The sequence below is a fragment of the Leopardus geoffroyi genome, chromosome D1 (genome assembly GCF_018350155.1).
Source record: "Leopardus geoffroyi isolate Oge1 chromosome D1, O.geoffroyi_Oge1_pat1.0, whole genome shotgun sequence".
NCBI lineage: Eukaryota > Metazoa > Chordata > Mammalia > Carnivora > Felidae > Leopardus > Leopardus geoffroyi.
The window spans coordinates 108,821,474-108,831,746 of NC_059329.1; the positions used below are offsets into that span (position 1 = coordinate 108,821,474).

The 10,273-nt window shown below is 53.8% G+C and overlaps 2 protein-coding genes across 2 annotated transcripts; both read left to right on the forward strand.

Moving 5' to 3' along the window:
• The first annotated feature begins 5,448 nt into the window (after positions 1 to 5,448).
• ZNRD2 (zinc ribbon domain containing 2) lies at positions 5,449 to 6,825 on the forward strand. Its single transcript, XM_045486757.1, has 4 exons — positions 5,449 to 5,579; positions 5,676 to 5,827; positions 5,957 to 6,041; positions 6,447 to 6,825. Exons 1-4 carry the CDS (start codon positions 5,561 to 5,563, stop codon positions 6,788 to 6,790), a joined length of 600 nt encoding a protein of 199 aa, XP_045342713.1. The 5' UTR covers positions 5,449 to 5,560; the 3' UTR covers positions 6,791 to 6,825.
• A 716-nt stretch (positions 6,826 to 7,541) lies between these two features.
• FAM89B (family with sequence similarity 89 member B) lies at positions 7,542 to 9,229 on the forward strand. Its single transcript, XM_045486758.1, has 2 exons — positions 7,542 to 7,994; positions 8,403 to 9,229. Exons 1-2 carry the CDS (start codon positions 7,695 to 7,697, stop codon positions 8,679 to 8,681), a joined length of 579 nt encoding a protein of 192 aa, XP_045342714.1. The 5' UTR covers positions 7,542 to 7,694; the 3' UTR covers positions 8,682 to 9,229.
• Positions 9,230 to 10,273: the final 1,044 nt, after the last annotated feature.

Consider the following 10,273-nt stretch of genomic DNA (forward strand, 5'->3'; position numbering starts at 1 on the left):
CTCTCTCTGCCCCTCCCCTGCCTGCATCCTCTCTCTTTCTCTCTCTCTCAAAAATAAATAAACATTTAAAAATTAAAAAAAATAAGGTTTTAGAACTATAAATTTCCTTCTAAGCAGTGCTTTGACTGTATCTCGTAAGTTTTGGTATGTTGTGTTTTTGTTTTCATAAATCTTAAAGTAGTTTCTAATTTCTCATGTTATTTTTTCCATGTGATTTCTTCTATGACTCATTAGTCATTTTAGAGTCTGCTGTTTAATTTCTACGTATTTGTGAATTTCCTAAATTTCCTTGTTATTGAAAACTTCATTACATTGTGGTCTGAGAACTTACTCTGTATGATTTCGACCCTTTTGAATTTACTGAGACTTGTTTTATGGTTTACCATATGGTCTCTTCTGGAGAACGTTCCATATATACTTGAGAAGAATATGCATTCTGCTGTTGTTGGGTGGAATATTCTATAGATGTCTGTCAGTACTTGGGCTTGACTTGCACGTCTGTGACTTTTAAAGGAAACTACCTTGGTGGAGGCTCTTTCTGTCTCATTGTGATAATAACATCTTGTTTTTTTTCCCTGGTTTTAATGTAAGGGCTAGGAGCATTTTCTAGGGCAGTGGAGCTGATCACAAAAATTTATCCAGATTTTTTTTGGCCACCTTTAGCAGCACTGTGAACCCATATTAAGACAACAAGAACCCAAAGAGCAATCCAGGCCTCATCTATGGTTTTCTAAGGGAGCTTGTCTGTCTCAAGAGAATCTCCCTGAGTGGCATAAAGCTTCGATATAGCAGCTAGGACTCATTGGCAAAAAAACAAAAACAAAAACAAAAAACTAAGCAAAGCTGAGACCTTTCATCATCATCTTGGCATGGGTATAAGATTCGCATGATAGGGGCGCCTGGGTGGCTCAGTCGGTTGAGCGTCCGACTTCGGCTCAGGTCATAATCTCACAGTTTGTGGGTTCGAGCCCCGCGTCGGGCTCTGTGCTGACAGCCCGGAGCCTGCTTCGGATTCTGTGTCTCCTTCTCTCTCTGCCCCTCCCCGACTTGTGCTCTGTCTCTCTCCGTCTCTCAAAAATAAATAAAACATTAAAAAAATGTAACAACAACAACAAAAAAGATTCGCATGATAGACTGTAGGAAGGACTGAGCTGTTAGATGGTCCAGCTGTTACTGTCCTTCCTTAACAAGCATCCCATGTCCTTCTCATCTCCCAAGTGAGCCAACAAAATCCTCATGATTCATCTGACTTTGGTCCATAGGGGTAGTAAACTTCCCTCCCTTCATTGTTTAGTGTGTATGTGCCGTCTGAAAGGGGCTGGAAACTTCCGTATGCCCCAAATGAGTCTTAGGGCTGGTTGTTACAGCGGGGCAGATCCAAGGCTGCCTGCCGGGCTGTGGGCAGTTACCCCTGCATCCCCCAGTCCCACCCAGAGGAGAGTTAGCGACAACCTGGGCGGCGTCTGGCAGCTGGCTTTGACCCTACGTTCAGGTACTCCACCTGCAACGACCTCCCTCACTCGTTCTCATGAACAGGAAAGGAAGTCGAAGGCCGTTTACTGATTGGTTGATTGTACGATTTGGTCAACCTGTGCGCGGCTGCTTCCCTTGGCCTTCCCCTCAACATGTGTTCATCAGCCCGTGAGGTCCTCATACTTCCTCTTACAGAAAACTGTGCTTCCGTCAGCACCTCATCCTCAGTGCCAGAATAGTCCAGAACGTGAAAGAGTCTCTTATTATTATTTTTTTTGCAATTTATGATATTTATTTATTTTTTTTAATTTTGTATTTTTTAAAAATTTACATCCAAATTAGTTAGCATATAGGGCAACAATGATTTCAGGAGTAGATTCCTTAGTGCCCCTGACCCATTTAGCCCACCCCCGCCTCCCACAACCCCTCCAGTAACCCTCAGTTTGTTCTCCATATTTATGAGTCTCTTCTGTTTTGGCCCCCTCCCTGTTTTCATATTATTTTTGTTTCCCTTCCCTGATGTTCATCTGTTTTGTCTCTTAAAGTCCTCATATGAGTGAAGTCATATGATATTTGTCTTTCTCTGACTAATTTCACTTAGCATATTACCCTCCAGTTCCATCCACGTAGTTGCAAATGGCAAGATTTCATTCTCTTTGATTGCCAAGTAATACTCCCTTGTACAGATATACCACATCTTTATCCATTCATCCATCGGTGGACATTGGGCTCTTTCCATACTTTGGCTGTTGTCGATCGTGCTCCTATAAACATGGGGGTGCATGTGTCCCTTCGAAACAGCACACCTGTATGCCATAGGGTCTCTCGTTTCACCGTACTTTCAAATAAACAAGGTGACACAATTTCAGGGATACTGGCAGAAGACATGAGACTTCTGGGCCAGAGATATAAAGGACTTCATTACAGCACAGCACGCGTTATGAACACGAGAATACTTGTCACTTCCCCTTACCCTCAGGTCTCGCCAGTGCAATGCAGGTGGACTCATACGGATGCCCACACACAGGGCCAGTTGTGTCACAGCAGAGGAACCCTGAGCTTGGGCCACCCAGGGATTTCATAACAGGCAGTAAGTATGTCCGCCCTTTGCTCTAGAGAGAGCCGCTATCTCTGTTGTCCAAGGCTGTTGACTATACAAACATCCTGGGAAAGACAGTTCAGAGTAAAGGTAGTGTCTCTGCTCACGAAACCTGCATTCGTGTGAGAGGCTGGGAGACACCTGTCTCCTACCACCTCTCTCCTCACATCTCACGAAATCCCCACGGCAACCCTGCCAAGTAGGTGTAACTGACCCGGTTTCACAGATGAGGAGCTGGAAGTCCAGACAAGCGAAGGGAATTACTGCTGGTGACAGAGGCAGTAAGCGGCAGATCCAGCATCAAAGCCAGGCCTACCTGATGCCCGACCTGTGCCTTGTCTACCCTCCTGCACAACTGGAGGCAGGGACTGGCTCTGAGGAGAGAAAGGTGAGGAGAATCCCCTTGAGTAATGGGAGAGCGGGTTTGCAGGGAGAGTGGGAAGAGAGGAAGTGGGCCGGGAGCCAAATTCAAAGGACCTTGGAGACTATAGTAAAGACTTTGGATTTTTGTCTAGGTATGATGGGGAGATGCCAGAGGATTTTGAGCAAAAGAGCGATATGACTTGGTTTGTGTCTTTTTGTTAATGTTTATTTACTTTTGAGAGGGAGAGGAAGACAAAGTGGGAGCAGGGGAGGGGCAGAGAGGGAGGGAGACACAGAATCCGAAGCAGGCTCCAAGCTCGGAGCTGTCAGCACAGAGCCCGACGTGGGGCTTGAACTCACCAAGTGTGAGATCATGACCTGAGCCAAAGTCGGACGCTTAACCGACTGAGCCACCCAGGTGCACCCCGATATATGTCTTAAAAGCATTATTGTTGGGGCGCTTGGGTGGCTCAGTCAGTTGAGCATCCAACTTCGGTTCAGGTCACGATCTTACGGTTTGTGGGTTCAATTCCCACGTCAGGCTCTGTGCTGACAGCTCCGAGCCTGGAGCCTGCTTCAGATTCTGTGTCTCTCTCTTTCTCTGCCCCTCCCCCCGCTCATGCTCCCTCTGTGTCTCAAAAATGAATAAATGTTATAAAAAATTTTCAAAGCATTATTGTTTCCTGTTCTGTAGAATGGGGATAACGGTAGTACCTTCCGGATAAGGCTGTCATGAGGAGTAAACTAAAGGGATGGAACAGGAGGATGAATGTCAGGATCTTAGTTGGCTCCAGGAAGAATACGCTGTTGAGGGGATCCTGGCCATGCTGATGAGATGAGTTTAGGAAGCGGTATGGACCTGGAGGGTCTGTGCATACAGGTTAGAGTTCAAGAGTTCCACCAGTCAGCTTGGCTGAACTGACTTCGGGTCAGCCTGCGAGTCAAGAGCACTAATGCCCAGGAGCCTGCTGGTAAATGGAGAGAGTGAAGAGGGGCACAGAGCTCTCCAAGTAAGCAGGAGGCAGCAAGGGTCAGAAAATGGCAGTTCTGGGGAGTCTATGTAGAAAGAAGATGGGGCCAAAAGGAGGGCACTCGATCTCCAGGTAAGATTGCAGAAGCATGTGCTGTGTAGCCAAAGAAGGAAGTTGCCGATTAGATGATGGGGGTCTAAATCCTAGCTCCTTCTCCTCTGCCCTGGGGTACAGCCTTAAGGCACTTCGGGCTGCACATCTGGGGACCACTGCCTGCCCCGTCTGGCTTCTCTAAATCTAATAAAGGAGAGAATGTATAAAGAAAAAGAACACAGAAGAGAGGGAAAAATCAAGACCAATGTCCAGGGAGCACTAGTACTTTTAACAGAGACCTACCTAAAAAAGAATATTACAGTCATACCTATTAGGTCCCTCAGCCTCACCATCCAGTGGGAACCTCTCCGCAGCAGCTAGACCAGCTCTGGTGCCTGCCCAGCACAGCACTTCTCAGTCAGCCAGCGTTTTGAGGGCTTACACTTTTTTTTAATGTTTGTTTATCTTTGAGAGAGAGACCAAGGGGGAGAGGGGAAGGGGCAGAGAGGGAGACACAGAATTTCAAGCAGGCTCCAGACTCTGAGCTGTCAGCACAGAGCCCGATGTGGGGCGGGAACCGACAAACTGTGAGATCATGGCCTGAGCTGAAGTCAGTCCCACGCTTAATCGACTGAGCCACCCAGGCGCCCTATTGAGGGCTTAAACTTTAAAAAGAAGAGAAGGAAAGAAAAAAAGGAAGGAAGGAAGGAAGGTAGGTTAGGGGCGGACTTTGCATTAGTCGAAAGAAAAAAAGAAAAGAAAAGAAAGAGAAAGAAAAAGAAAAGTTAGGGGCGGTCATTGCATGAGTCGAAAGAAAGGGAAGGAAGGAAGGAAGGAAGGAAGGAAGGAGGAAAGGAAGAAAGAAAAGAAAGAAAGGAAGAAAGGAAGAAAGGAAGGAAGGAAGGAAGAAAGAAAGAACGAAAGAAAGAAAAGAAAGAAAGAGTGAGTGAGTCAGGGGCGGACTTTGCATCAGTCCCAGGCCTTGGGGCTAAGGGGTCGGCAGATCGGGACTCCGAACAGGCAGAAAGGGGTGGGAGTGTCTTGAAACAGGCTGAAAGGAATAGAAAGGGAGACCGATCCCCGCCTGGCCTGCCTTCTGAAGTGAGAAGTACTGAGGCCCGAGGAGGCTCGACGCGCGCGCAGGGGGCCACTAGACGACACTGCCCGGCCTGCCGGTGCGACCGGTGCGGAAAGGGAAGCCCTAGGGCAGGTGGAGGCCAGCGGGGATTTCACCAGCCAAGTGGCCTTCTTCATCTGCGACGGGTAAGACAGGCGACCCCGCACACCCACCACTTTCCGGTCCTGCGACCCGAGCGGCGTTACCCCGGGGACTCCCCTCCTGCGGCCCCGGCAACCCAAAGTTCGCAGACCCGGTTCCGGATGCGGGGCTCGCCAGCAGGCCAGCGTCGCCGGCAGCAGCCACGCCCCACTCCTGGCATGTTGACGTCTGAGGGGTGCCGTTTCCGCCCTCATCCTAGGAGGGCGTGAAGGGGGCGGAGCCGGGTGGAAAGCGCGCTGCTTGTACGTCACTTCCGGTGAGCCTAGTGGCGACAACGGCAACATGGCCCTGAACGGCGCTGGTGAGGACTTGGGCTGCGGGGGCCTGTGGTTGCGGGATATAGGAGGCAACCCGCTCGGGCAAGACCTCTCTGTCTCTTGTGACTCTCTTCCGCCAGAAGTCGACGATTTCTCCTGGGAGCCCCCAACCGAAGCGGAGACGAAGGTTCTGCAAGCGCGACGGGAGCGACAGGATCGCATCTCCAGACTCATGGGCGACTACCTGCTGCGTGGTTACCGCATGCTGGGCGAGACGTGCGCGGACTGCGGGGTGAGGAGACTCGGGACGTGGGATCGGGGATGGGGCCGCGGACCAGGCCTCAACGGCCCTTCCTCAACTCTCCCCCCTGGATTCCATGGCCTTGCGTCTCACCCCTGCCCCCGTACTTTCTGCTTCTAGACGATCCTCCTCCAAGACAAACAGCGGAAAATCTACTGCGTGGCTTGTCAGGAGCTCGACTCAGACGTGGATAAAGATAATCCGGGTGAGGGGGTCGAGTGTGCTTGGTGGAGAAGATGCGTGCTAATAGAAGCCCCGGAACAGTAGGTTTGGGAGGTGACAGTGGAGTCTGCGGGTGGGGCGGAGGTAAGGTGCTTTCTCCTTTCGGCTCTAGAAAGGACCACTCGTTCAGTGAGCGCACTAAACACCTACTTTGTGCCAGACACTGTGAAGAGTCTGAGCTCCATCGGGCACGGTCCTGATGGGAGAGATGAATCAAGGGCACAAATAACTTGGACACAAAGAAGAAAATGGATGCGTTACCTAATAGAGGGGTTAGGAAAAACATCTCAAGCATAGAAAGAGCAGAGCAGTAAAGAGTAAGGAGGTGGCTCAGGGCCGAGAGGGGACAGGCGTCCTGACCATTTCACCCACTTTCTCCTTTTTTTAGCTCTGAACGCCCAGGCTGCCCTCTCCCAAGCTCGGGAACACCAGCTTGCCTCTGCCTCGGAGCTCCCCTTGGGCTCCCGGCCAGCCCCTCAGCCCCCAGTACCCCGTCCAGAGCACTGTGAGGGAGCTGCAGCAGGGCTCAAGGCAGCCCAGGGGCCACCCCCTCCTGCTGGGCCTCCAAATGCAGACGTCCTGGCCTGCACACAGGAGGCCCTCCTGCAGAAGCTGACCTGGGCCTCAGCTGAGCTGGGCTCTAGCACCTCCCTGGAGACTAGCATCCAGCTGTGTAGCCTAATCCGAGCTTGTGCTGAGGCTCTGCGCAGCCTGCGGCAGCTTCGACACTAAGAGGCCCCTCCTGAGAAAAACCCTCTAGAAAAACAGCTGTCCTCTCGTGTGGTTTGTTCTTTTCTTGGTTCTGAGTTGCATGCCAGCCCCGGCTCCATGAGCCTTTTCCCTGCCTTTGGCCTCTTACCCTACTACTGTCTGCTCTTCCTGATGCCCTGAGAGATTCGTTGGGCTTGTCTCTGCTTGGTTTCCCCGCCCAGAATGAGGGAAGAGGGAGAGGACTATGTGATACTTTCTTTCTGAGGAGGAGGCCAAAGCCTCTTCAAAAGCCGAAGGAAGAGGGGTGGTCCTCTCCGCACCCCTGCAGCCTCCTCAGCCATCCAGTGCTCATTTCCCATCCTCCAGTGACATTTGGGGGTTCCAGGCCCCTTTGGCATCTTCTCCTTCCCCGGAGTATTCTGGTACCATCATCCTGACCCACCTCATGCCCAGCCCAGGTACTCAGACACTGACAGGACGTCAGGGACCAAGTATGGACTTACCCAAGTCTCCCGCCCGCCCCAGCCCCCTCGTTTTGGATCTTTTCCCTTGGGAGTTATAATTGGGCAGAATGATTAAACACATTGTTGTGGGGGGAGCAAAAAAGAACCACGAAGGAACCGCGTGCGCCGCTTTTGGTCACCCCCACCCCTTTTCTGGCTCCTGTTCAGTGGATGCCCCTTTCCGTTTTCTCAGCTTTTCGAGATGTGGTCCCACCACCATAGCCCTTTTAAGGGAGGCCCCGCCCGTGCGAAGGGGGTGGGGCAGGGGCGGAGTCGGAGGAGTCGGGGAAGGAACAAAGCGCGGCCTGCGGGCGGCGGCTGGGCTCGGCCGGCTGGGCCGCGCGGTGCGGGGCCTGCGGGCGGCGGCCCGGGCGCAGCGTTGAAGGGAAGCAGGCCGCAGCGGGGTCCGCGCCGGCCGGGCCATGAATGGGCTCCCCTCGGCCGAGGCGCCGGGTGGCGCTGGCTGCGCCCTAGCCGGGCTCCCTCCGCTGCCGCGCGGCCTCAGCGGTCTCCTCAACGCAAGCGGGGGCTCGTGGCGGGAGCTGGAGCGCGTCTACAGCCAGCGCAGCCGCATCCACGACGAGCTGAGCCGCGCCGCCCGCGTCCCAGATGGGCCCCGCTACGCTTCGGGCGCCACCAGCGCGGGACCCGCCGCCGGTCCCCCCGGTCCGCGTCGTCCTGTCAATCTCGACTCAGCACTAGCAGCGCTGCGCAAGGAGATGGTGAGTAGCTGGGCCCCGGACTTACTGGGCGGGGGTCTGCCACTGAGCGTGAGGGTCCGGGGCGGGGCGGAGGGCAGAGGCACGGAACGGGGAACGCATAGCTTGCGTCTCAAGATCTACAGAAGCTAGTTGGGTCAGAGGGGATATGGTAACAATAATTATAGTTACTGTTTATGGCACTAGTTACCATGTATTTTTAAGAGCTTTACTCGTGTTATTTCATTCCATCCTGCTAGATAAATGTTATCCCCATTTTACAGATGAGGGTCAGTGACTTGTCTAAAGATTCATAGCTTGCAGGTGGCATCTGATGTCCACAAAACTTTGTGCTTAGAAAGGTGCAGGAAGATTGGCTAGGGCAGAGGGTGGCCTGGACCCCAACCCCAGCCCACCCTCAGTCTTTTGCAGGTGGGGCTGCGGCAGCTGGACATGTCCCTGCTGTGCCAGCTGTGGGGCTTGTACGAGTCAATCCAAGACTATAAGCACCTGTGCCAAGACTTGAGCCTGTGCCAGGACCTGTCATCCTCCCTGCATTCAGACAGCTCCTATCCACCTGATGCTGGCCTATCTGATGATGATGAACCTCCTGATGCCAGCCTGCCCCCGGACCCGCCACCCCTCACTGTGCCCCAGACACACAATGCCCGTGACCAGTGGCTGCAGGACGCCTTCCACATCAGCCTCTGAAGAGCTGGGGGTGGGGGGAATATGCACCCATGCAAAAGGCTCAGAAACTCACCCGTAGTAAGTACTCAGACTTCTAGTGCCTGCTTTCCCCCATACCACCTCACTTTACAGGAAGGCAAGGCTTGGGCCCCGCAGAGGCAAAATTGCCAGCCCTCTCTCTCCTGACTCTGGTTAGCTGGCACTGGGGCAGGCACCTGGCCTACAGCCTTTGCCCATGGCACTGGACCTCCACTTCTGCCACACGTGTGCACCCCAGCTTGGCCAACCTTCAGTCCGGTGGTGGGGCCCAAAGCATCTGGCACTCCCCTTAGCGTCTCTGGGATTGGGATGAGTGCCTGGTTCCCATCACCTTTTCACCTTTTGCTGCTACTGGCAGCTGCTGGCTCAGGGGCATCCCACCTCTGGTCCCTGGGTTCCACTGCTCTAGACCAGGGCATCCCCATTCCTGCACCCACCCACGGCCAGGAGGGCCAAGGCTCCATGCTGGATATTTAAGTTTAGGGGCCAGACTCCTGGGCACGGAGGTAAATAAATACTCTCTCAGCGTTCTTGTGTTCTGACTGCCTGGCTCTGCGGCTGGAAGATAGCGGTGTTTCTGGCAAGTGCGGCCCCGCGCTTCGCCGGCAGATGGCGCCCAAGACCCCCGAGTGGAAGAAGGGCTGGCCGGTGATGGAATGCGAAACCTCCTTCCACCGACGGGGTTGGGGAGCTGGCCAAGCTGGTCCCGCGGTTCTGCGACGGCTGGCGAGGAACTTCCCCTCTCTGGCCGGACATCTAGGAGTCCAGCCCCTCTCCCCCCACCCGCCTCGCTTTGGTCCTTCCTGGCCGGCTGGGAAGGAAGGAGAAGGAGCCGCCTATCTTGAGAGAAACTTTCCACCCCGAGTGGGGGCGGAGTTGGGGCGGCACAGGAAATGGGTGGGCCTGAGCCAGCGGGCCTAGGGGCCCCTCGGCAGGAGAGGGGAAGACGCCTCCAGGAAGGGCCTGGGAGTTAGTGAGTGCTCTTTGGGTGGAAGGAAACAGCTGCAGAAGCCGAATGGGGTGAAGTTGCGTTGGCCCAGGCCTCCGTAGAGGCCACACAAGCCCTGGAGGGGAGCTGGGGGCAGGGCCCCGGGCTTCCATGCATAAGACCCAGCTTTGATGAGGGCGACTGGGTGCCAGATACTCCCATCCCGCGCTTACAGGCTGCCTAGCCCCCCCGCCCCCATCGCACTTGGAACCTTTAGAGTTCTATGTAAAGGGCTTTCTCTTACAGAAGAAACCGAGACTGCACTGCTGGGTCTGGGAGCCAAACCCAAACCCAGGTGTCAGGCTCGCTGGAGGAAGCCTGCACAATTGGGTATGGTGGGTGCTCAGACCTCCAGGCACACACATAACACCCCCATAACTTCCTGAGATGAAAAACAGAGGACCTCGAAATTGCACAGCTTAGGTTTACAGGTTGCTCGCCCCCACACCCTGCTGTACGGTCCCTTGCCTCCTGGACACAAAGGCAGGCACTCCTGGCAGATCAGTTATCCTGTTCAAACCGAGTATTTACTAAGCACCAGCCTGCAGTCCATTCACAAGCCTTGCAGAGGGCAGGCTGGGAGGGA

Excerpts from the sequence above, each read along its gene's own strand:
- ZNRD2 (XM_045486757.1), top strand. Across the intron at positions 5,828-5,956 it reads AGACGTGCGCGGACTGCGGG|ACGATCCTCCTCCAAGACAA; the intron begins GTGAGGAGACTC and ends TTCTGCTTCTAG. Across the intron at positions 6,042-6,446 it reads CGTGGATAAAGATAATCCGG|CTCTGAACGCCCAGGCTGCC; the intron begins GTGAGGGGGTCG and ends TCCTTTTTTTAG.
- FAM89B (XM_045486758.1), top strand. The coding sequence starts at position 7,695 with ATGAATGGGCTCCCCTCGGCCGAGGCGCCGGGTGGCGCTGGCTGCGCC. Across the intron at positions 7,995-8,402 it reads CAGCGCTGCGCAAGGAGATG|GTGGGGCTGCGGCAGCTGGA; the intron begins GTGAGTAGCTGG and ends AGTCTTTTGCAG.